The sequence below is a fragment of the Thamnophis sirtalis genome, unplaced genomic scaffold, assembly GCF_051295495.1.
Source record: "Thamnophis sirtalis isolate CommonGarterSnake01/CBP01778 unplaced genomic scaffold, rThaSir2_p1.2 scaffold_2, whole genome shotgun sequence".
NCBI lineage: Eukaryota > Metazoa > Chordata > Lepidosauria > Squamata > Natricidae > Thamnophis > Thamnophis sirtalis.
In genome coordinates, this window is record NW_028261382.1 from 54,570,291 (window position 1) to 54,595,800 (window position 25,510).

General features: G+C 45.2%; 1 protein-coding gene across 7 annotated transcripts in view; it reads left to right on the forward strand.

Moving 5' to 3' along the window:
- MTMR3 (myotubularin related protein 3) overlaps positions 1 to 25,510 on the forward strand; it is a 57,997-nt gene that overhangs the window by 21,302 nt on the left and 11,185 nt on the right. For 4 of the 7 annotated variants that reach the window (XM_087705625.1, XM_087705626.1, XM_087705629.1 and 1 more), the window contains exons 2-15: positions 257 to 326; positions 3,104 to 3,180; positions 4,826 to 4,915; positions 5,847 to 5,963; positions 14,889 to 14,971; positions 15,472 to 15,638; positions 16,674 to 16,770; positions 18,178 to 18,291; positions 20,676 to 20,881; positions 21,716 to 21,847; positions 22,207 to 22,318; positions 22,973 to 23,168; positions 23,723 to 23,908; positions 24,812 to 24,982. In XM_087705625.1, coding sequence (XP_087561751.1) covers positions 3,112 to 3,180; positions 4,826 to 4,915; positions 5,847 to 5,963; positions 14,889 to 14,971; positions 15,472 to 15,638; positions 16,674 to 16,770; positions 18,178 to 18,291; positions 20,676 to 20,881; positions 21,716 to 21,847; positions 22,207 to 22,318; positions 22,973 to 23,168; positions 23,723 to 23,908; positions 24,812 to 24,982 — 1,740 coding nt within the window. In that variant the 5' untranslated portion in view covers positions 257 to 326; positions 3,104 to 3,111. Of the gene's footprint in view, positions 1 to 256; positions 327 to 3,103; positions 3,181 to 4,825; positions 4,916 to 4,993; positions 5,410 to 5,846; positions 5,964 to 11,286; positions 11,320 to 13,130; positions 13,248 to 14,888; positions 14,972 to 15,471; positions 15,639 to 16,673; positions 16,771 to 18,177; positions 18,292 to 20,675; positions 20,882 to 21,715; positions 21,848 to 22,206; positions 22,319 to 22,972; positions 23,169 to 23,722; positions 23,909 to 24,811; positions 24,983 to 25,510 lie in introns of those variants that run through there. The other 3 variants (XM_087705624.1, XM_087705631.1, XM_087705627.1) reach the window with 3 other exon arrangements.

Sequence of the window (25,510 nt, forward strand, 5' to 3'; positions counted from 1 at the left end):
GCCGTCACTACGGGGGTGCTGCAACGGTCATAAGTGTGAGAACTGGTCATAAGTCACTTTTTTTCCCAGTGCCATTTGTAACTTTGAACCACCATTAATGGTTGCAAACCGAAGATTACCTGTATGGACTAAGATTAGGAGAATAAGTTAGAAGCATTTTTGCTTTCATTTTGCTGCTTAAATGTTGTTTGGGGATGAAGCTTCTTCACAATCAGTTGATGCAGTTTAATTACAGAATACTCTTTTGTCCTTTCAGCCTTCACTGTGAAATACCTGACGATCGACAATCGCATCTAAAATTTTTCAAAGGGGTTTATTGCTAATCGGTAAGTTTATAGATCCTTAAACAGAGTTTCCCTTTTCCAGAATTGCGATTAAAAATAATAATAATAATCCTGCCAATTATTTTGCATCATTTTACAGCTAGCGGCTTATTCTTGTTTCACATTCTAGGTATTTATTTATGTTTAATCGTTTGATTCTGCCTGTAGACTAGTGGAAGTGTACTGAAAGGGCAGAATATTTTTTTTTAATTATTTTCTTTAACCTTTCAAATATTTGTGCTGGATTGCTCAATGGTATATAGCAATTTAGCCTTTAGACTTATATACCGCTTCACGGTGCTTTTACAGCGCTCTCTAAGTGGTTTACAGAGTCAGCCTCTTGTCCCCCAACCATCTGAGTCCTCATTTTAGATTTCCTCCTTTTCTTCTTCACTTAATTATCCACAAATTGTGTGCTTTTATATGATCAGGAAAGCCACAGTCTGGACCAGTGATTAATTTCCCCCCTTTGCTCCAAAACCAGTTTTGTGTGACGCTTTTGCTTCATTAAGTCTCTAATTAGGGAAGATCCGTATTAGATTATGCATATATATATATATTTCTCTCTCCTTCCATCCAGTTTCTTAGTCAGCAACAACCTGAAGTTCTTCTTCGCTTTGAATTTTTTAATCCCGCCTTTATTGTTTTTATATTCCTTCCTCCTCCTGTTCTCCCCACAAGAACAATCCTGTGAGGTGAGCTGGGATGAGAGGGAGGGAATGGCCCAAAAGTTCGCCCAGCTGGCTTTCGTGTCTAAGGCAAGGCTAGAACTCACAGTCTCCTGGTGATTGGCCTAAAGCAGTGGTTCCCAAACTTGGCAACTTTAAGACTTGTGGACTTCAACTCCCAGAATTCTCCAGCCAGCAGAGCTGGCTGGAGAATTCTGGGAGTTAAAGTCCACAAGTCTTAAAGTTGCCAAGTTTGGGAACCACTGGCTTAAAGTCACCCAGCTGGCTTTCATCCCTCTAAATGGCATCAGTTAGCCAGGAGAGTCCAACATGCTGATAGTTGAGGTCATTATATTTGTGATCCAACTTAGGATGTCACCGGGGAAGATGGACTTTGCACTTCTGTCATTCTGTCCCTTGTCCGAGCCAGCACCATAGCAGAAATGGCTGTAATAGATATGTGACCTTCCCTGGTGGCTAAGAGGCTTCTTTGCTTGCATTTGGGACTCCCATCCATATCATGGTGAATGTGCAGATCAGAATATCTTCTCTAGGTCTGGTTGACGGAATGCTCACCTTCCCAAAAGGTGGTTCCCGTATCATACAAAGCCATGTTCTGTTTAATAATAAACTGCAGTTGGATAAGTTGGATAATACCTTGGTAGAGCCACACATGCATCCAGTTTTGGTGCCAAGATGTAAAAAAGATGTGGAGACTCTAGAAAGAGTGCAGAGAAGAGCAACAAAGAGGATTAGAGGACTGGAGGCTCAAACATCTGAGGAACTGGGTATGTCTGGTTTAATGAAAAGGAGGACATGGGGAGACATAATAGCAGTCTTCCAATATTTCAGGGGCTGCCCCAAAGAAGAGGGAGTCAAGCTATTCTCCAAAGCTCCTTCAGGCAGGACAAGAAGCGATGGGTGGAAACTAATCAAGGAGAGAAGCAACTTAGAATTAAGGAGAAATTTTCTGACAGTTAGAACAAGTGGAACAGCTGGGCTCCAGAAGTTGTGAATGCTCCAACACTGGAACTTTTTAAAGAAGATGTTGGGTATCCATTTGACTGAAGTGGTGTAAGGTTTCCTGCCTGAGCAGGGGGGTTGGACTAGAAGACCTCCAAGGTCCCTTCCAACTCTGTTATTCTGTAAGTTAACCTACAAAAAACACGTGGTAGATCCACATGAAGCCCTAAGCCAAAATCCAACAAGCTACTTTTACAATTTACCATCTCCAGGAAATCAGACCAGAAACTTCAAAAAAAAAAAATTTATGTTATTGGAACTAATCAGTTTACTGGAATAACACTTCTTAAGCTTGAAATATATAACTGACAACCAACCTGTAAAATGATTGATTTAGGGTTGACGATTTGCTTTCCGATGCCATATCGAACAACAGTATCCAGGATTCCCAGTTGCGGCTTTGCTGACTTGTAGTTAAGATTCAGCAATGCTAGAGACCTCACTGAATCTCCACACCCACCTTAGAATTGTGGTATCAGCAACATTAAAATTGAATTGAACGTTACGGTTGTTGGACTTAATTAGGAAATGAATTGCCCAGAATGTGAGGAGCTGTTTTAGGTGTGCCCAGCAAATGAAATATATTATATATATATATTTTACTTTTAGCCTTTGAACAGCAGACACTAAATTGTATGGCATTTGAACACTAGAAAGATTTAAAAGGGAATTAATTTGTAGTAGAGGAAACACTTGGGAAACAAGTCAGATTTGTGGTTGATTATATTATCATCATATCATCATTAAAGGTATTATGCAAGTCATTTTTTTTTCCAGAACAGGTTCATTGAGTCGCATTCAAATTTGAACCCTGGTGTCTTTTAGAATTTTGCCATTTTTACATAGATTATATGTTAATTTAGTAAAGTCTTACGTCTTTTCATACATAGCCACTTCAGTAAGAGTTTTGGGTTGAAATGTAGTCTGTAAGTATTTTAAGCAAATAGTAAATGCTTCTTCCTAAATTTTATCACTAGAATTCTACATAGGTCCTTTTGGTCTGCGGGGCGATTCTGATACATCCCATATTGTAATATTTATTCGCAGATGTCCTGCTCTCAGCATCCGCTTTCTAATTTTGTCTTCCAGATCTTCCCATGATATATAGCGCCGGAGAACTGGAAAGCAAGGGAGAGGACCTTGCCTTGCAGCTAAGCTCTGTCATGGTACGTGTACAGATCCTCCGGGGGTTGAGCAGCACTCTTACAAAGTTTGATTGCGATGAACCACTGTTTCTCAACCTTTGGTAACTTGAAGCTGGGCGGACTTCAACTCCCAGAATTCCCCAGCCAGCCAAGCTGGCTGGGGAATTCTGGGAGTTGAAGTCTCCCCAGTTTCAAATTGCTATGGTTGAGAAACAATGCTAAAGGATTATAACTAAATAGGAGCCAGCAGTGTGCAGCGGCTGTCGAAAAAGCCGACACCGTTCCAGGCTGCATCAACACAGGGATAGAATCAAGATTGTGTGAAGTGTTAATACCACTTTATAAGGCCTTGGTAAGGCCACACTTGGAATGTTGCACTCAATTTTGGTCGCCACGATGTAAAAAAGATGTGGAGACTCTAGAAAGAGTGCAGAGAAGAGCAACCAAGATGATTAGGGGACTGGAGGCTAAAACATATGAAGAACGGTTGCAGGAACTGGATATGTCTAGTTTAATGAAAAGAAGGACTAGGGGAGACAGGATAGCAGTCTTCCAATATCTCAGGGGCTGCCCCAAAGAAGAGGGAGTCAAACTATTCCCCAAAGGGTAGAACAAGAAGCAATGGGTGGAAACTAATCAAGGAGAGAAGCAACTTAGAACTCAGGAGAAATTTCCTGACAATGAGAACAATGAATCAGTGGAACAATTTGCCTCCAGAAGTTGTGAATGCTCCAACACTGGAAGTTTTTAAGAAGATGTTGGATAACAATTTGTCTGACATAGTGTAGAGTTTCCTGCCTACATAGGGGATTGGACTAGAAGACCTCCGAGGTCCCTTCCAACTCTGTTATTATATTATAACTCCTTCAGAAGATCATTTCAATACTAGCAAAAACCAGTTAGCTTCACTCAGTTCTGTTGAGGACCTCATATAGAATTTCAGGTTCTAATGAAAGAAGTGAGTTGAGGATTTAAGTTAACCATTGCTACCCCTGGTAGCTCATCCAGGTGAAGCTTCCTCGCCTCTCTTTTTGTTTTACCCGGACAGACAAAAAAACCCATTCTATGTGCTTCTGAACCCTTGTTTCCAATGTACACACAGAGAGAAAACAGGTGTTGAGCCCAACGAGAGATGCTTTCAGAATTCCTGCTAGAAAAATAAATTACATCATTAGTGCAGCTAAAACACTAGACCTGGCCGGGTTCACATATCACACTAAGTTGTGGTTTAACCATTGCTTGTTGAGGAAACCACCACTAGCTGGGTATCTCATGCTAAGGCTTAACCTGCGAATGAATGTCAAAGGTTTTAGAGAGCAGGGGTATCCAACCTAGGCAACTTTAAGACTTCCCAGAATTCCCCAGCCAGCCTTTTTCCATCCCTGGAGGTTTTTAGGAAGAGATTGGACAAGCGTTTGTCCGGAATGGTTTAGGGTCTCCTGCTTGAGCAGAAGATTGGACCAGAAGACCTCCAGAGTCCCTTCTAACCTTAATATTTTATGTTCTGTGCTCTAAAAGGTTTGTTAGAGGAAGAGAGTTGCAGAATGTGGCGACTAAGGATGAATCTTCGTGCCTATTCAGTTAGTAGAAAAATGTGACTGGCAAGCACGAGTGTATTGACATGAGCAGAATTGTCGGCTTGACTTCTAAACTTGATCATTCTCAGGATGAAGAGACTCATCATAGCCTTGAATGCATCCAAGCTAATCAGATCTTCCCCAGGAAGCAGCTGATCCGGGAGGATGAAAATCTCCAGGTCATCACTTGATTCTCCTTTGATCTTGCAGTGGGATTCGGGGCTGTGTGGGGTTTTTAGTCTAGATCAGACGGCAGAACTTTGAGGTGCTTTGAGTTGGTTTCAATTTAGAAGATCCATGTCTTGGGTTGAAGCAGTGAGCTTGGTGGCAAAAATTCTAGGTATAGACAATCCTTGACTTTAGCACTGGTCCCTTAGCGGCCATTCAAGGCTACACCTGAAAAACAGGGGACTTACAACCAGGATTCTGATGGTCGGGCCCTTCCACCATCAGGTCATCGAACTTCACGAATGAAGGCGAAGATACGTGTCCCGGGATAATGTCGCAGGATCCAATCTAGGTGGGGCACCAAGACCAAAGGTTTTGTCTTCCGAGCTTGCAAGAATACGAGCGAGCGGTCAGGCGAGGAGGCCCGAACTCATTGGCAGCCTCACATTGCAATGAACAAGACGCACATTCAATTTTGAAGCTACGATGATTGTTGGCCGAGCAGGTACAAAAACAGCCAGGGAAATGATTGAAGCCTGGGAAACGGGTCCCTTGTCAGTTAACAGGAGTGCTGAATTACCCCCAGCTTGTCAAATACTTCAGAGCCGAGGGCTTGGCGGCACAAGGAAACGGCAGCCAGCCGCCAGCCCTCAACGCACCACTTAGCCAATAGGAAGGCACCACATAAACACGAGTCACAGAACAGCCCAAAGCGCCTTTTGAAGATGTTCTCCAGCATGAGTCTGAAAACTCGGAAGGGTAAATCCCTGGTCCTGGCGACCGACCCAAATTTGATCTCACATCATTATCCCGGGACACGTATGTTTGCCTTCCTTCACCAATCGTGTGTAACTTTCAAGGGGCGCGCATTTCTGAAGTAGACGTCCTTGAGATGCCGCCTTCCCCCTGTAAAGGAAACGGTTCTTTCCACTGTCTCTGCAGGTCCCATTTCTCGAACTTCACGGGGAGAGCACAGAGTACGTCGGCCGAGCAGATGATGCCGTCATTGCCCTGTCCAACTACAGGCTTCACATCAAATTTAAGGAATCCGTGGTGAACGTAAGTGGCCTCTTCTGAACCAGAAACCCTGGTGGTGGGGGAAGCGGGAGCCACGCTGGTGAAAATATCTGAAAAGCCAGCGTGGCGTAATATTTTGGCCGACATCTGTCATTGGTGGCAGTTCAATTCCTTGCCCGTCAACTCTCGTGCCGTCCGGTCGTTGGTGCCAGTGCAGAGAGGCGTGTGGAAATTTAAAGCGATCTCGCAAGGCTCTTGTTCAGAAACGGGTGATTGACAGCAAGGAGCGCATCGCTGTCGTACTTGACTATTTTAACCCTCGTGCATATTCTGCTGCGGAAACTTGCGGGTTTCCTCGCCAGCCTGGCAAGTTAAAACACGTCCTTGCAGCTGCCCGGCTGCAAGAGTTCGTTCTTCTTTCGCTCCCAGCACGAAGCTCTGAGTCACCTCAAAGCAACGCCAGGGAGAAGAAATCTATTAGAATTAGAACTTGGCATCAGCCCAGACCTCGATGCCAACCAACTTTGTTGTGGAGCTGTTGGGACGTTGTAAGCCGGCTGCGCGATGCTCAAAATCTCAAGCAGGTTTACAAAACCTGGAGAATCTTCCTTTATATCAATAGCACTTGGACTTATACGCCGCTTCGCAGGATTTTACATCCCCCTCTAAGCGTTTTATATAAAGTCGGCATCTTGTCCCCAACAATCTGGGTCCTCATTTTACCCACATCGGAAGGACGGAAGCCTGAGCCAACTGTGTGCCAGTCAGGATCCTACTTGGAGGCCTCCTCTTCCCCCACCTGCAGCGCCCCAGCTCACCTGTCGTTTCTGGGATGTTCCCAAAGAACATCCTAAACGTCGTCAATATCCTTATTTGTTCAGAATGCCAATTCTGTGGCTGTGAGACTCTGAAGCCTTTCAGGAAATAAATACTGCTGGTTCTTTGCAACCATTTTATTAACCTGTTTCAAATTAGACTTTTCTTTTCTTTTTTCTTTTTAAATTAAAAAAAAGGAGACGTTTCAAGCAAGCGTAAAGGGGTATGGCAGACACCAGGCAGGTCTCTGTAGGGATTTTGGTAGCCTCGCTCTGTTGAAGCAAAATAACCGCATCCCTTCGCTTTAGATCTTTACTTTAGATTTTTTCTTTTTAATCCTGCTTTTTATTATTTTGTATAAATAAGGCGGAGAAAATACATCATACTTTTTCCACCTCCTCCTCATATCTACAGCCGTAACTCTGTGAGATGGGCTGGGCTGAAACAGAAGTCACCCACCTGACTTTCATGCCTAAGGCAGGACTGGAACTCACCGTCTCCAGGTTTCTAGTCTGGTTCCTTAAGCCAGTGTTTCTCAACCTTGGCAACTTGAAGATGTCCGGACTTCAACTCCCAGAATTCCCCAGTGTTTCTCAACCTTGGCAACTTGAAGATGTCCGGACTTCAACTCCCAGAATTCCCCAGTGTTTCTCAACCTTGGCAACTTGAAGATGTCCGGACTTCAACTCCCAGAATTCCCCAGCCAGCATTCGCTGGCTGGGGAATTCTGGGAGTTGAAGTCCGGACATCTTCAAGTTGCCAAGGTTGAGAAACACTGGCTTAAGCACTGCACCAAAATGGCTCTGGTTTATATCTTCATATTAAGAAGCCAAGTTTTGGCCGTTTATTTCTGGACGCCACCTTCCATGGCCTGCCTTCACATGATCATAACCCAAACCTAGCTGTAATCTCCCTCTCCCCCCGTTTTTTTTTAACAGGGCCTTCGTGCTAATCCATAAAGTAGAATTCTGTAATTAATCAGAACGATATCCCTGTTCAGACTTGGCTGGATTGGTTCCTCTCTCTCTCTCTCTCTCTCTCCCCCTCCCTCCCTCCCTCTCCCTCTCTCTCTCTCTCTCCCTTCCTCCCTCCCTCCCCCTCCCTCCCTCTCTCCCCCTCTCTCCCTCTCTCTCTCTCTCTCCCTCCCTCCCTCCCCCTCTCTCCCTCTCTCTCTCTCTCCCTCCCTCCCTCTCTCTCTCTCTCTCCCTTCCTCCCTCCCTCCCCCTCCCTCCCTCTCTCCCCCTCTCTCCCTCTCTCTCTCTCTCTCTCCCTCCCTCCCCCTCTCTCCCTCTCTCTCTCTCTCTCCCTCCCTCCCTCTCTCTCTCTCTCCCTTCCTCCCTCCCTCCCTCTCTCCCCCTCTCTCCCTCTCTCTCTCTCTCCTTCCCTCCCTCCCCCTCTCTCCCTCTCTCTCTCCCTCCCTCCCTCTCTCTCCCTCCCTCCCCCTCTCTCCCTCTCTCTCTCTCTCTCCCTCCCTCCCTCTCTCTCTCTCTCTCTCCCTCCCTCCCTCTCTCCCTCTCTCTTCTCTGCAGCTGCGAGTTCGTTTCCATGTTAGCCGATTCTTGTCTTTGATGTGCAGCGAATCAGTTGCAAAATTAACCTGCCCAAGAACCTCAGAGGAACAAAAATGTTGTTTGTTTAGCAATGGACAGCATTCTAAATGAAGAATGCGACTGCGGCTGGCATGAAAGTTGAGTTATTGCTCGGCTAGGCGAGAACGAGCGCCTGGAATGGGTGCCGTCTCAGAGCGTTATGTAATATTAAATGAATTTATGCTCTTTAATATTGCATGGGAATTGCTGTGATGAGAAACCTCGGGAAACTACAGCGGAAGGCAGCACCAAGATCAAGAGATTCAGTTGTGAGCTGGCTTGTGCAACCACACCAAATTCCCAACCTCGGTTCACCAACCGTATAATTGCTGTGTTCCTACCGCATTTCCCCCGAAAATAAGACAGGGTCTTATTTTCTTTTGACCCCCCCCCCCCGAAATAAGCGCTTGGCCTTAATTTCGGGCAAGTCTTACTATTTTTGAGATGCAGGAGGCAGCGAGTGTGGTCACCTCATGGCTGCTGCTGTGTTGCAATATTTTGGGGGAGGGCTTATTTTAGGGCGTGCGTTCAAAAGCCCCAATTGGGCTTATTATCCAGGGAGGTCTTATTTTCGGGGAAATGGTATATAACATGGCTAGCCAAAAGCAAACCATAAAATGGCACGATACGGCCTGGTTTGCATAAAATACAAAGCTAGTACTTAGGTTCCCACAACATGTTGGCCCCCTCCATTGAACCACCATAGTTTACACAGCGATGATCACTTTGACTAGACCAGCTCTTGTGCAAACGCAGCCCATTATTTGCTTGCGAGGGAAAGGCTCGGGAGAGTTGTGATATAGTTGGTTACAAAGAGCTGCTGTGTGGAAGAGCGGTGGGCACTGATAAAGGAGAATATTCGTAGTTGGGCGTTGAAATGAAGGGATCCTTGGTGCTCTCTGAGCTTGGTGGTTTCCTTGCAAGGCGTTGCATCACCCAAACGGATGATTCCACCTGGTTTGAGTAATGAAGCGTCTGCAAGAAAACCAGCAAGCTCAGAGAGCACCCAGGACCCCTCAGAGGGGGTTGCGTTCTCTGTGGCAATCGGGCAAGGCTGAGATTTTGAGAAAGGAGATTCAAATAGGAGCCTTGAAATACGTGGCTACAAGGCCCGAATCCTTCCCTCAAATATTGCTGCCAACTGATGGGGAGCTAGCTAGCCTCTTCCGTAGCATCCCCTGGCCTGTGGAAGACCCTGACCCTGAACCCCAGCCGATCTCCACCCTCCTAGTCTTCCATGGAAGTGTGAAGACCTGGTGGTTCTCCCCACCACCACCACCAGCTCTGGTTTAAGATTAGGTGACTGCCCATTGGAAGGTTGGCTTGGCGCCAGGTCTTTATTGTTTTTAATGTGTCTGGTTTTATAGTTTTGATACGGCTTTCATGCTCCTTTAACTTTTGATTGAGAGCCGCCCAGAGCTGGTTATAAGATGGGCGGCTATATAAATGTTTTAAGGAAAGGAATGAGGTAAAGAACCCTGGAGACAGTCTTGAAGAGAAGATTCATAGGCTGTTGAAGAAACCACAACTGCTGGAAAGTCTCCTGCTCGAGCAGGGGTTGGACTAGAACAGTGTTTCTCAACCTTGGCAACTTGAAGATGTCCGGACTTCAACTCCCAGAATTCCCCAGCCAGCGAATGCTGGCTGGGGAATTCTGGGAGTTGAAGTCCGGACATCTTCAAGTTGCCAAGGTTGAGAAACACTGGACTAGAAGACCCCCAAGGCCCCTTCCGACTCTGTTATTCCATAGGGTAAAAGAGGGAGGGAAGGAAAAACAAACCGACTTGCAAATAGTCTGTTATTATACCCTATCATAATGGGACGTGGTGGCTCAGTGACTAAGAGGCTGAGCTTGTCAATCAGAAAGGTCGGCAGTTCGGTGGTTCGAATCCCTAGCGCTGCGTAACGGAGTGAGCTCCCGGAGTGAGTGTCCCAGCTTCTGCCGACCTAGCAGTTCAAAAGCACCTTAAAAATGCAAGTAGAAAAATAGGGACCACCTTTGGTGGGAAGAGAACAGCGGTCCATGCGCCTTCGGCGTTGAGTCATGCCGGCCACATGACCACGGAGACGTCTTCGGACAGCGCTGGCTCTTTGGCTTTGAAACAGAGATGAGCACCGCCCCCTAGAGTCAAGAATGACTAGTACGCATGGGCGAGAGGAACCTTTACCTTTTACCTAGGTGTTTAAATAGGGCTGGAGATTTCATCTAGGAGGATTCTTGCAGGGAGTCAGTTAAGATGATCTCTCTGGTCCCTTCTGACTGCATTCAGTAATTTTATAATGGTTTGATTCCAAGTAGTGGAGCTGCAATTTTCAGTACTTTGAAGAGCTCTTCTCCCGTTTTTAGTATTTTTTTTTATTGGTGGAGTAAACTGAACAAGCGAAATCCTTATTAGGCATGATTATCTTGGATAGCTTTTATCTCACAGCTTCATTGAAAATGAATCCCCTGACTCTTTCCTTGTTGCTTAGTTAGACAGTGTCTCCAATGCAGTGAGCATGAATTTGGGTCAACTCTGGGAGATATTGGGAGAACGGGGGAGCCTGGTGTGCGAGGGCGTCGCAAAGAGTCGGACATGACTTGGCCCCTGAACCACAAAAAACAACTCCTCCTTTGTAACACTGGAGGGAATTTCTTGAGGTTTCGCTTCAGAACATCTTGTGCAGGCAGAAATTAGTAACCCAAAATTCACTTCACCATCCTTGTCTTAGCAGACTGCCATGAGAAAAACAGGTCTATATACGTTGTGTTCTTCCGTGGATGCTTCCTTTGTAAGCACCAAACTCCATGAAATGCACAATCCCGTTTTGCTTTAAAAAACACCACTTCCCTCCAATCAGGGCATGAGGTTTAATGGGCCCAGTGTTCAATTTGCCTTCGTTAGTTACCTAGACGATGCAGGTTTTTAAGCCCATCTTTGGATCCCCCCTAATTTTGTCCTTTGTTTGCAATTCATTAGAATGTCTGTAAGTTTGCCGCTTATGAGATCTCAGTAAGTAGAACATTATTGTTTAGCACTTGTACTGCCGCACCTTTGCTTGGAATACAGTGAACATGTGCTGACCGTGGCTTGCGACATAGGCAGGCGTGCATGGATCGTGTCGGAGCATGAAGTTGCCTCCTGTATAAATAAATACCCGAATAAAAGATTCAGTAGACCCAAGTGGCCAACTCATGGAATGATGGCTTCCCTGAAGTGCTGACACGCCCAACAACTAAACTCAACGCGGATACTTTATGCATGCATGAAATGTAAGAGGCTTCTCTCTTGCTCGTCCAAATCAGGTCACTCCCAAAAGCTACACATTTGAACTGGGTTTGACCCTGAATAAGTCTTGGATAGGTTCCCTCCGTTCCAAGGGTTCAGACTTGACGTTGAATTAACACCATCGTCTTTCTTCCCCTATTTGGTTTAATTTTGAAATTTTAACTTCCCTTGCTCGTGTATTTTCCCCCAAAGTGACTCTTCCCAGCCACAGTACGCAGCCAGTCCAGAAGCTTCAAATATCTTTCGGAGATTGTTTATTTAATTACAGGCAATCCACATTCCTAGAGATTAGGCTCTGTGAAATGCCAGGGGTAAGCTTGACTAGTTCTGCATGCTCATTCATAACCGGGAAGGTAATTGGTAATGTATGGACCAATCTGGCTCTTGGAGGGAGCGTCTTAACGAAGAGCACTGAAAAGGGGTTAGGAATAGCGAGTCAAAGAAATTAAAGGGTTAAGATAAGACAAGGAAAGGGAAACGGGACAAGATCTAATTTGCACCACGATCATTAACTATTTTTTGCCATATTCTTCCTGAATTTTGCCACACCCATCAAACATTTTTGTTCATTAATCCCACCTCTCAATTTTGGAAGGCCTCGTCAGCTTCATCCAGGGGTGACTTTGGGAGGGGTCTCTCTGAGCTTTTGTTACCTAAACCAGGGCTCCCCAACTTTGGAATTCCTCAGCCAGTCATGGGAGTCAAAGTCCACAAGTTTTAAAAGTTACCAAGTTTGGAGACTCCTGATTTAAGTCAAACTTTCACTCTTGCTACCTATTTTTTGGGGGGGGGGGAGGGTAAGGGAGAGTTCCTCAATCTTTTGGGGCCACCTTGAGATCTGAAACCTAGAACCCCCTTTGTGGAACAGTACATTTAAATTCACAAAACAAAAGAGTGAAAATAAAGTTACAATCCCCCCCAAAAAATCCAATTTATGGACCTCCAATTTAGAGGAGCCAATCATGGGATTCTCCTAATTGCTGGGCACAGATGCAATCTTCACACTGATATTAAACGGTCTTCCTAAACAAACCACATCCTTATTCTCCAGTTACAGCAACTACACCTGCAGCAGCCTATTATTTTCTCAAAATCACGCTTTCCTTTTCACCAATTTTTCTTGGTCACAGACAATTAATAGCATCCATTTTCAATTCTGCTTTTTGACATATCCCTGTCATTCCCATCTAAATTTCTAAAATGCTCCCTTCCTTTTCGCTTTTATCCTGGCATACATTTTTTTATTGTTGTTCTTTCTCCTGGAAGTTGTTTCTTTTCCCATTCCCCATTTCCAAAGGATTTACATTCCCCCTCCCCTTGCCCCCTCTAAACCGTCGATTCACTATTTTATCAAAACATTGCATTTTGCTAACAAAATTCAGCAAATCGTTATTGGAGGCTGGCACCAATGATTGAACCTGCATGATGTGTTTTGATTTGTGGTGGTTTTCAGCATGGAGATTGCTTGGAGGGGGGGGGAATATAATGCTTGGCAAAAAGGCAGAATCCGAAGGAGCATGAAATGCCTTTCCCAGGGAGTCAATACGCCATTTTTATGGAGAGGAATGAAGTACACAAAGGGAATTGTTCAGAAGGAAGGAAAGTGGAACAGATGGAAGGAAGGAGCAGAGGAAGTGACAACTGAGGGGGCTGTAAGTGTCAACGGGGAAACAAAGAGTGTTAGGAAGAAGAAGTCAAGAGAAGACTAGAATATTTAGTTTAGCCTTTGACTTCTAGATATAATTCACTTTCAAAGTGGCTCTCTGAGGGGGGACAGCCTTCTTCCCAAGACACCCAACTGGTCAGTCAATTCTAACACAGGTAATCCTCGACTTATATTCGTTCGCTTAGCAACTGTTCAAAGTGGCAACGGCCTTGAAAAAGGCGATTCACGACCGTTTTTCAAGTTACACGGGGCAGCCTCTCCATGGTCATGTGATCAGAATTCGGACCCTTGGCAGCCGGCTCATCCATGGTGATGTAGTCTCCCCCTTCCTCCCTCCCTCTTTTCCAAAGATTGGTTATTCCTTCAACCTCTATGTGTGTGTGTGTGTGTGTGTGTGTGTGTGTGTGTCAGGATTTCTCTGGCTTTTCCTCTATTCAATTACAGGTGGTCCTCGACTCAACGACCTTTCGTTTAACGGTTTGAAGTTATGACAGCTTCAAGAGGGGGGGGGAATGACCGGCTCGAAGTTATGACCATTGCAACACACACACACACACACACACACACACACACACAGACGTGTCATGTGAACAGGAATTTGGTCTCGATGGCTGTCCCCAGTTGGCTTCCAACAAGCAACCCGATTCATTTAACAACCATGCAGTTCATTTAGTGACCATGGTGATTCACTTAACGGCCATGGGTAAACATGGTTGTAAAATGGAGTCGGGTCATATGATGGCCCGCTTAATGGCTGCAGCACTTAGTGACTGAGATTTGGGTTCCAATTATGGTTGTAAGTTGAGGACTATCTATAATTGGGTTTTGGGTTTTTGAATGCTTTGATTCCCACAATGCGAGAGCATTGTGTTGTTTGGTTTTTAACTTGGTGGCTTATAATTAATAAGGTTACATTAGTTCTACCTAATTTATCTACTTCAATAGTGTAGTGTAACAAAGCCACAGTATCCTATGTGAGCCTGGACACCCTTTTAAGTCTTTGGGGAAGTCAAGCCAGACTTGAATGTGGGGAAGTTTTGCAAACACTTTCTCAATTTCTGAAACGCTGCCCCTCTTCCCCATAGTTCAGCTTTGTTCGAGTTCTCAAGAGTAATTTTGAAAGTTAGTGAGGCAAGAGCTGTTGAAGAAAGAGAGTTGTCGGTTGCAAAGGCATTTCGTTGGATGAGAACGAAACGAAATGTTTTCAAGAGGAAAAAACCCAAGAAAGTCCATTTCCTTTTGGAAAAGCACCTTTGGGGTAACTGTGACCTGGATGATTAAGCATTTCCCTAGACACTTGTGTGTGTCAACTGTCCTCATTCCTGATGGCCAAATTCAGAGACATGTACTAAAACGTTGGGAGTTTTACAGTAGAGTTGAACGCAACGCAGTTTCATCAAGGTGGATTTTAGATCAAAATGAGAAATGTGTCTACATGTCATATTATGCATCGCTTTACTTCATGATTTAACCTTGGATACTTGTATATAATGGGAGGGAAATGCTACCAGTAATTGCCAGTGTGAGTAATGTTTCATTCCAGGGCTCCAGCTGTCTACTAAATCCTTGTGAGAAAATGGGTGTTAGCCTTTCGGGAGTAAATCTTATGTCACCTTTTCCATCACAGGTTCCATTGCAGCTCATAGAAAGCGTGGAGTGTCGGGATATTTTCCAGCTTCACTTGACTTGCAAAGATTGCAAAGTTATCAGGTGTGTATGGCACAACCCAGTCCGTATTTTATGTTAGTTAAGTGTGGCTTCCCCTCCTTTAAAATAAACACAACTGCCTTTGAATCATTAGGAATTGCGCTTTAACAGCACCAGCAAAATACTGGCGGAATAATCTCAAAAGTTTTGATTTATCAGTGGATGGCATTGGGATGTCAAAAATAATGGCTCAATATTTATCCATCATTTATTTATTTGTTAAGTTCATCTGCCAGCCTGTCTAGGGAATTCTGGGAGAATTCTGGGAGTTGGGAGTCTGCAAGTCTTAAAGTTGCCAAGTTTGGAGACCCCTGATCTGTCAGAAAATGAGTGTGCAGGTCATAATGATTATTTTTAAAATAAGCTCTTCCTCAATAGATGATTTCCTTCTGGTCTGCTCTGACCTTAGCCCCTAATTTCATGGTCAGCTGCATATTTGTGAAGGAAAGTTAAAACATTCCGCGCCTTTTATTGGCTTTTGCATGGGTTTTTATTTTTTGCAGGTGCCAGTTCTCGACTTTTGAGCAGTGTCAAGAGTGGCTGAAGAGGCTGAACAACGCCATCCGCCCCCCCTCAAAGATAGAGGACGTTTTCTCTTTCGCTTACCATGCCTGGTGCATGGAGGTGTACGCCAGTGAAAAGGAGCAACATGGCGATTTGTGCCGCCCAGGTACGATGGGTCTTTGGCTGGGACTAGGACAGGTTTGTTCGCTTTTTTTACAACAACCATTATCTGGTACATTACACGCAGTCTTCAGGTTACGACCATTCCTTTAGCAACCATTCAAAGTTACAACCATGCTAAAAAAAAAAGTGGATTATGACCGGTCAAATCCCAAAGGCTGCATGATGAAAATTCAGGCGCTTGGTGGTTGCATCATTGGGGTCATGGGGTCACCATTTTGCTCATGGCTGGCTGGTTGGGGTATTCTGGTGAGTTGGAGTCCACAGGCCCAGGGCACTGGCACTTAGACTTATATACCGCTTCCCAGTGCTTTACAGTCTTTTCTGAGCAGTTTACAAGTCAGCACAATCTGGGCCTTCATTTTATGGAAGGCCGAGTCAACCTTGAGCCAGTCAGGATCGAACTCCTAGCAGTCAGCAGAAGGACCTTCAATCCTGCATTCCAGCCACTGCGCCACCACAGTTCCTAAAGCCAAAGTTACCAAGATTGGGCACTCTTGGTATAAGGGAATCTTTGGAGTACCCCATTGGAGTTGATGACTCTTGGAAGATGGGCTTGTGCACGAGATGAGGGTTTTGACCTTGTGGAGCGTCAGCCGGCACGTGGCTGGATGCAAAGTTAGCATTTGCATTGTCCTTCCTACATGGCACAATCCCGTGCCGGGAATTGTTCGGCTTCCCTTCAGAGCTCAGGGAAGCAAATAAGAGGTTTGCATGTTTTGTCTCCAGCCTCGTTAATTTTAAGGCCCGTGGACTTCAACTCTCAGAATTCAGCCTCCAGAACTCTGGGTGATGGAAGTCCATCAGTCTTAAAGTGGTCAAGGATGGACCTGTCTACTTTACGGAGCATTGTGTTTGCTGTCAGGCAGGATTAATAAGCTTTTCAAAAGCTTTTCTGAATAGACTCAAGAGTGAAGAGGAGTTCAGGACTGCTCTGCTATTGCTCAGTCATTGGGGAATATCTCCCTCTGCAAACATACTGCTTGCTTCTCGCTCTTCTCGCTCTTCTTCCGATATCTAGGGGAGCACGTGACTTCAAGATTCAAAAACGAAGTGGAACGGATGGGTTTTGACATGAACAATGCCTGGCGGATCTCCAACATCAATGAGAAGTACAAGTAAGCCCTTTAGATGATCACAAAGGCTTTGCCCCCTCAGAAAACCATCTGCTCTCCTCAAAGCCCAACATTCCAGCTGTACGTGGCCCCGGCTGTGATCGCGTGCCAATGCTGCTAAATTATTCGAAGCAACTTGACATTTTGGGAACAGCTTTAATGCCTCCAAAAGCAGATCGAAGGAACCTGGCGTTCCATTGTCGATGTTCCGTCAAGCTTTTACAAGCTAATCAGTGGAAAGATGGATGCAACTATCGCTCTCTTCTTTCTGGTCTCAAAAAGCTTTGACTTTTGAGTCTGCCTTTGGCTTTTAGCCGTCCTGTGGTTTGTTTTGTTTTGTTTCAATACATATGGGAGCCCAACAGTGAGTTATGCCTTAGCCAGTTCTATTCAATAAATTCTACATCGGAAACTGTTATTGTACCGCAGTGAGAAACGGTAATGATCACTGCTTTTCCCCAAATGGAAGCTGCCTGCCGAGATTGAGGAAGTGAAGCTATGAAGACCGTTGGACAGGAAAGAAAAGCTTCGGTTTTTTTTATGATCATCTATTTATTGAGAAAGAGCCTGTTTGGTCTAGTGGTTAAGACACCAGGCCAGAAACTAGGAAACGGTGAATCCTAGTCTTACCTTAGGCATGCAAGCCGGGGGGGCTGACTGGACTAATCACACCTTTGCCGTGAAAGATAGCTGGGTGACTTTGGGCCAATCACCAGGAGACTGTGAGTTCTAGTCCTGCATGAAAGCCAACTGGGTGACTTTAGGCCAGTCAGAGTCAATTCTACCCATTTAAGAAGGATTGTTGTGGTTGTTGTGGCGAAAATGGGAGACGGTAGATGCATTGGAGTTATTTATTAAAATAATAAAGGTGGGAAATTAAAAAAAATAGTTTTACAAACTTTGAACCCGCAGTGCTGCCTTCTGTTGCAGGGTAGCAAGTTGTATGTTGTGGGTCATTTACCTAGATGCTTCTTCCCAACCCCAACCCCTGTTGCTTCTGAATTTCGAGTGGTGCAAATTTAGCCTTAAAAAAAGAAGAAGCAATTGCTAGCTGAACCAGCAAGGGTCCTTGGCCTCTCTTTTACAGCTATTTGTGCATGTAGTGTTTTTTTAATTTGAAACTGATTGTCGTGACTTAAAACCTAACTGGAATAAAACTCCATTCTCATCGGAAGGGGGAAACGTGGCTGAATCAGTTGTCCATTTCCTACAAAGGTCTAAGCTGAACAGTAAAAGATGTGAACAAGCCGATCTTGCTTTAGCCAAAGAACCAAAACGGAGGGGAGAAAGCTGCTTAGTTTTACTGTGCATCCACCTTTTTCCTTCTTGCTGTTTCACGTGTGCAGCAAGGTGGAAGGAGAGGCCGGGTGTGCCTGCTCACACGGGGCTCGTCTCTTCTCTCCCACGCAGGCTCTGCAGCAGCTACCCTCAAGAACTCATCGTGCCTGTCTGGATAACGGACAAAGAGCTGGAAAGCGTGGCCAATTTCCGATCTTGGAAGCGCATCCCTGTGGTGGTTTACAGGTCAGGCCTTCCCGGAGGAGGCGTCTTTCTGGAATCTTAGGGGAATCGCTTTTTTTGTGGGTCGGTTCGCAGAATCCCAGGGCCGGATTTCGGAGGTGCCTTTTGCTATCAAAGTGAACATCCTTTCAGGGTTAGAAGGGAGAGGATGGATACAGGTCGTCCTTGGCTTAACAACCGTCTGTTTAGTGACCGAAGTTAAACAGCATTGAAAAAAGCCACTGATGGTCGGTTTTCGTGCTTAAGACTGTTGCAGCATTCCTTGGACACGGGATCAAAATTTGGCTGCTTGGCAACTGGTTCAGGTTTAAGACAGCTGAAGTGTCCAAAGGTCTATTCTTTTTTCTATATTCTATTGTATTCTATATTCTATTCTGTTCCATGTTCTATTCTATTCCTTATTCTATTCTATATTCTGTTCTGTTCTGTTCCATGTTCTATTCTATTCCTTATTCTATTCTATATTCTATTCTATTCTATTCTGTTCTATTCTGTTCCATGTTCTATTCCTTATTCTATTCTATATTCTATTCTGTTCTGTTCCATGTTCTATTCTATTCCTTATTCTATTCTATATTCTATTCTATTCTGTTCCATGTTCTATTCCTTATTCTATTCTATATTCTATTCTGTTCTGTTCCATGTTCTATTCTATTCCTTATTCTATTCTATGTTCTGTTCTGTTCTGTTCCATGTTCTATTCTATTCCTTATTCTATTCTATTCTGTTCTATTCTGTTCCATGTTCTATTCCTTATTCTATTCTATATTCTATTCTGTTCTGTTCTATGTTCTATTCTATTCCTTATTCTAGTCTATATTCTATTCTCTTCTGTTCTATTCTGTTCCATGTTCTATTCCTTATTCTATTCTATATTCTATTCTGTTCTGTTCCATGTTCTATTCCTTATTCTATTCTATATTCTATTCTGTTCTGTTCTGTTCCATGTTGTATTCTGTTCCTTATTCTATTCTATATTCTATTCTGTTCTGTTCTATTCTATATTCTATATTCAATATTCTATTCTAATTCTCTATTCTGTTCTCTTCTATCCTATCCATTTGATCCCCTTCTGTGACCTTCTGACAAGCAAAGTCACCGAGGAAGCCAGATTCACTTAACAACCGCAGGAACTCATTTAACAACTATGGGAAGAAAGGTTGTAAAATGGGGCAACATTGACTTAAAAACTGCCTTTCTCAGCAATGGAAATTTTGGGCTCAATTGTGGTCGTAAGCCGAGGACTATCTGTATTCCTGTAAAGACAAAAAGAAAATAATGCTTTTGAACGGGCTATTACCCTGTTAAAACTAAGGATAGTTTTGCCATAAAAGCAGCAGTGTGAGACATGTTAATTTCTACTTCTGTAAGAAGAATAGCTTTTCCCCTTTCTGAACATCCAGGCATTTTTCAGGCTGTTGAGGTCCCGATTCCTCCTTCAAATCCAGGCTCAGAGGGGCAGAGCTAAATGCTGTTTCATTTTGTAGAAATGGATGATTATCCTCTGCAGATGATTACCTAGAGCAGAGGTCCGCAGGGGATCATTAAAATGTTTCTCGGGAAGGGACTGACTCTGGGCTTTCGCAGGTTAGGTAAACTCTAGATGAGTCTCCCGGTTGGTCTCTCGATTTTAAACAAAAGGCAGGTCCAAATTGCTGACGTTGCTATTCAGCATCGACCCAGCTACTGTCGGCTGACCTCGAGTTCTAGATAGCTCTGGGTTATTTCAGACTCCTGCAAAAGCTGATTCAGTCTTTAGTTTTTGTTTTTCTTTCTCTCTGCATACTTTTAAAATGTTTTATGGGTGTGCTGTTCATTGGTAGTTTTCTTCACAAAAAAGAAAAACAAGCAAACTCAGATCCTCCTAAGTATTCAGATATATCTAAGCAGCACGTTCCTTCGCCAGTATCCACAAAACATGTTTAAATCCAAAGCGGACGTTAGTGCATTTTATCACAGTTTTGGCAATATTGAGAGAGTTGTTCCACAGGCCATCATGTTAAACAGACGAGCTAAACTACCTTTGCAATTCTTCAGAGAGCTTCCTAAGGCTCTTAAGTCGGCGGTCCCCAACTTTCTGGCTTTTCCTTCGACGAGGGAGCAGAGGGTGGATGATTCCGCATGAGGAGTAGCCAAGCGAGCGCAGAGCTCAATTTGCACGAGCCGCGCATATGCCCACCTGCCGCTTGCACAAATGGAGCTGCACACACTCGCTGCTCTGCCACTTCTGCAGCCCAGTTTCAAACACGCCACAGCCTGGAGGTTGAGGACCCCTACTCTTAAGTCCTTGTTTGTCCTCTGTGGGAGTTCGTTCCTGTTACGTGCGTGTATGACCTGCAGTTAATTCCTGTTACAATATCGCTGGATTGGTTTTTGTTTCCATGCAGGCACCAGAACAACGGGGCGGTCATTTCTCGCTGCGGGCAGCCTGAGGTCAGTTGGTGGGGCTGGAGAAACGCTGATGACGAACATCTTGTCCAGTCGGTGGCCAAAGCCTGCGCCTCTGATTCCAAGTCGAGCAGCGGTAAACTGGTGAATGGGAACTGCTCGCGAGAGTTCTCCAATGGGGGAGACTTCTCCGACGCAGAGTTTGGTAAGCTCGACTTGGTTAACCTCACTTTGTGTCCAAAAGGTTGGCTGTCTGCGCAATGCAAAGGGCCAACATCCACTGACGCCAGCCTTCCCAGGTAGGCCAGGTAGGAAGCAGGACCTGAGGAGCTATTTGGCAATAGGACTTAGAACTATATACTGCTTCACAGGGCTTTCCAGCCCTCTCTAAGCAATTTACAGAGTCAGCATTTGCTCCCAACCATCTGGGTCTTCATTTTACTGACCTCGGAAAGATGGAAAGCTGAGTTAACTTTGAGCTGGTGAAAATCTAACTGCTGGCAGTCAGCAGAGTTAGCCTGCAATACTACATTCTGACCACTGTGCCACCACGGCTCTTTCTTTCTACTTTATTGTAAAGCTACATGAACAGAATCTCGCAAGTGTGAAGGTACAGATCTTCCACCATCTCTTTTGACAACCAGATAAACTAAAGAGGTTTCTTCCAAATTAGCCTGCTGCACATCCATCGGGACTGCCGCTCCCCTTATTGTGCTCACTATGAATTCTGGAAATAGCAGCCCTGCACATCTGGATGACTCCAGGTTGATATAAAGCAATGTAAAATTGTAACCGTGGCAATTTTAAATTGGAAGGACTTCAATTCCCAGTATTCCCCAGCCATCCATGGGAGGACTTCAACTCCCGGAATATCCAACCAGCCATGCTGGCTGGGGAATTCTGGGAGTTGAAGCCCACCCATCTTAAAGTAGCTGAGATGGAGAAACACTGATAAAATGGGTGAGCGTTAGAGAGAAAGAGGCCCGTTTGTGCTAGCCGCCTTCTCATTGTCCCTCTATTTTGCCTGCTCCTTCCCCAGATTCTTCCATTTCCAATGCTTCAGGAGCAGAAAGCTTAGCCATCCAGCCTCAGAAGCTTTTGATCTTAGATGCACGCTCCTACACAGCCGCAGTCGCCAACAGAGCCAAAGGAGGGGGCTGTGAATGTCCAGGTAGGTCTTAAGGTTAAATTCATCTCCAGGTGCTCATGCATTTATATACTCGAGGCAGAAATCATGTCTGGACTCAGCTCTGCCGGCTTCAGAAAGGGTAGGTAGTTCGGGAAGAAGGACAATGCCGTAAAAATGTTGAGGATCTGCCCTGTCTGTTCCCCCATCCTTCCTGTTGCAACTGATGCCAGAGAGGGTGGAGCTGGGTTCCTCTCCAACTGGCAGCTGCCATGCTGACCCCTTAGCCTTTACGTCCCCATTGTTGTTTGCTCACAGTGCCAGTGAAGGCATTCATTCATTTGCTGTCAGTCAGAAAGATTGGATTTACCTGAATCGCTTCTCTCTTTCCTGCTTTTGAACAGAGTATTATCCCAACTGTGAAGTGGTGTTCATGGGAATGGCTAACATCCACTCTATTCGGAAGAGTTTTCAGTCACTGAGGCTGCTGTGCACACAGATGCCGGACCCGGGAAAGTAAGTGGCCCCTCTCCCCCCCACTCCTCCCTTCTTGCCTTACTACAAGGGTCCCCAATCTTGGCCACTTTAAGATCTGCGGACTTCAACTCCCAGAATTGCCCCCACCCGCATAATTGGTGGGAGAATTCTGGGAGTTGAAGTCCTCGACATAAGACCACAATTGAGCTGGAAATCGCCGTTGCTAAGCTGGATAGTTGTTGAGTCAGTTTTGCCCCACATTCTGACCTTTCTTGCCACAGTTCTTAAATGAAGCCCCAAGGTTGTTAAGTGAATCTCGCTCTCCCGTTGACTTTGCTTGTCAGAGAGATGCACAAGGGGATCACATGACCCCGGGACGCTGCGACCGTTGTAACTACGAATCAGTTGCCAAGCATCTGAATGTTGGTCTTGTCACCATGAGGATGCTGCAGGGGCCGTAAGCCTGAAAAACATCCCTTATTTCAGTGTCGTCGTAACTTGGAATGGTCACTAAACAAACAGTTGCAAATTGAGGACTACCTATAAACATTTTCACCCCTCGCCCTTCTTTATCTCAGACTCCTTTGCCCTCTGCACTAATCCAAGCCGAGCAGTGACTCCCCATTCAAGGAAAGCCCTTCTGTGCTCTAACGGCCCATCACAGTCAGGTTGTCCTCTTGTCTGCCTCTGCAGCTGGCTGTCGGCTCTGGAGAGCACCAAGTGGCTCCAGCATCTCTCTGTGCTTCTCAAATCAGCCCTGCTGGTGGTTCACGCGGTAGACAGAGACCAGCGGCCTGTCCTGGTGCACTGCTCCGATGGCTGGGATCGGACCCCGCAGATCGTGGCTCTGTCCAAGCTGCTGCTGGATCCGTATTACCGGACCATTGAGGTTTGTCTCTCCAGAGCAGGTCTAAATCGGGGACACCTTCGGCTTTGGGTTGAGAAGAGGCTTTGAGCTAGAACGCTTGTGGTGGTGCTCACTGGAAGAAGGGAAGGCTGAGAAAAGGTGGTGTTTAGAGTATCAGGAGACACAAAGTTGTGTCCTAGGATGAGCAAAGCAGGTGGAGCCTGGAAGGGACTTAGGTTAATTTTGGGGAAGGCCAAGTGGCAGTGATATATTGCAGACATAACCAGAAGTGATTCACACACACAACCCTCCTTCTTGCACTAAAGCAGCCTTGGTGTGTTGACACTTCCCCAGAGGTTTGATTCCATGTAAATCAGGGGCATCCAACCTTGACAAGTGCAAGACCTGTGGACTTCAACTCCCAGAGTTCCCTAGCCAGAGAATGGAGAATTCTGGGAGTTGAAGTCCACAGGTCTTAAAAGTTGCAAAGATCCGACTCCCCTCCCTGATGTGGATTGTCAGGGCCATGGAGGGCTACGGTTGTCTCAGAGTGGCTTCAGTGGATCAAGAGAGGATGATCGGCTTCTTTCCCGCAGGGTTTCCAAGTGCTGGTGGAGATGGAATGGCTGGACTTCGGCCATAAGTTTGCAGACCGCTGTGGCCACGGCGAGAACTCGGATGACCTCAACGAACGCTGCCCCGTGTTTCTGCAGTGGCTCGACTGCGTCCATCAACTCCAGAGGCAGTTCCCCTGCTCCTTCGAGTTTAACGAAGCATTCCTTGTAAGTGATTATTTTCCCCACAGATAATTCCCACGTCAGCAGTTTTAATGCATTGAGTCTACACAATCTGACTGTCCAGATCCTACCTTGGAGTAAAAGGAGGGATTCAGCTCATCTCTAACTCTGCTGTTCACTCTGGGGGGAAAAAATAAGAGATTTGCTTGATGAATCGCATTCTCAGGCTCTTCTCTTAATCTTTGACACAGTCTGTTCCATTGTTGTGGATTGTACATTGAGTAAGAGGAAGCTGCACCCTCTGTTGATAAAAATGTTGCAACTTGTGGGTTCCCTGGAGATATCCCCCAGCAAAAGAACAGTTAAAAGAGCAGGCCTTGCAAATTCTGAGGCACAGTCTCAAACAGGCAAAACTAGAGGACTTTGCATCCCAAACAGCTCAAACAGTTTGAATTTTCACAATTCTTTGTGTTAAGCTCCCAGGGAGTCATTTTCAGTTGAATAATTTATCATCCAAGAATATTCTTAGTGTTCCAAGTGAGTAGTAAGATCTATTAAGCTGCAGTTTTGGTGTAGGTCCAATCACTGTTCAGTAGGACTATGTAGATTTGTAATTTCTAATGCAAACTATCAGAATGAGGCACATCTTAAAAACAGGAGGATAATATTCCGAGGATTTTTGTATCTTTCGTCATCTCATTTTCAACCACTTCTTGGACAGAAATTAGATAGTTGTTGTTAATAGTCCATGGCTTATTTCTCTTTCTTTGTACTTTCTTGAACATTTTTTAAAAGTTCATTTCATCAAAGATGGAGAAGGCTGCCATGGGTGGAGGCCAGTGGTTGAATCTATCGATGTGTGTCATTCCAGACCATGATGGGCTCCAAGTGAACAAGATAATATATTATCTCTGCCAGGCCAGGTCCCAGGACTCTCCTTTCTTGTAGGTCAAGCTGGTGCAACACACCTACTCCTGCCTCTTTGGTACATTCCTGTGCAACAACGCGAAGGAGAGAGGCGAGAAGCACACCCAAGAACGGACCTGCTCAGTGTGGTCCATGCTGCGGGGAGGAAACAAAGCCTTCAAAAACCTGCTTTACTCCTCCCAATCTGAATCTGTATGTACTGGTTTTTATTCATCCTATATTTTTTCTTCCAAGGGACCTAAGCCCCCCCCCCCTTTTCTCCCTGTTTGACTCTTACAATTGCCCCGTGAAGCAGGTTCCGCAGAGGATGCAGGTAGCTGTCAGCCCCCCCTCCCCCCCCCCCAGCCCAGACACAACACATTGGCAGTGAAATCCAACCAAGTTCAATCCTTTTTTTGCTTGTACCTAACGGACAGAACTTTCCCAGACTAAAGCTATAACTTCTAACTTAATAGGTAACAATATGGCAGGCTAACACTGCCCCCCTGCCAGGAGTTCAATCCTGACTGGCTCAAGGTCGACCCAGCCTTCCATCCTTCCGGGGTCAGTAAAATCAAGACCCAGATTGTTGGGCGAAAGAGGCTGACTCTAAAACGCCCAGAGGGGGCTGTAAAGCAACCTGAAGTGGTATATAAGTCTTAAGTGCTATTGCTACCTCTTGACAGGTTCTAGAGCAGAGGTGGGCAACTGTGGAAACTTTACAACCTGTGGACGTCAACT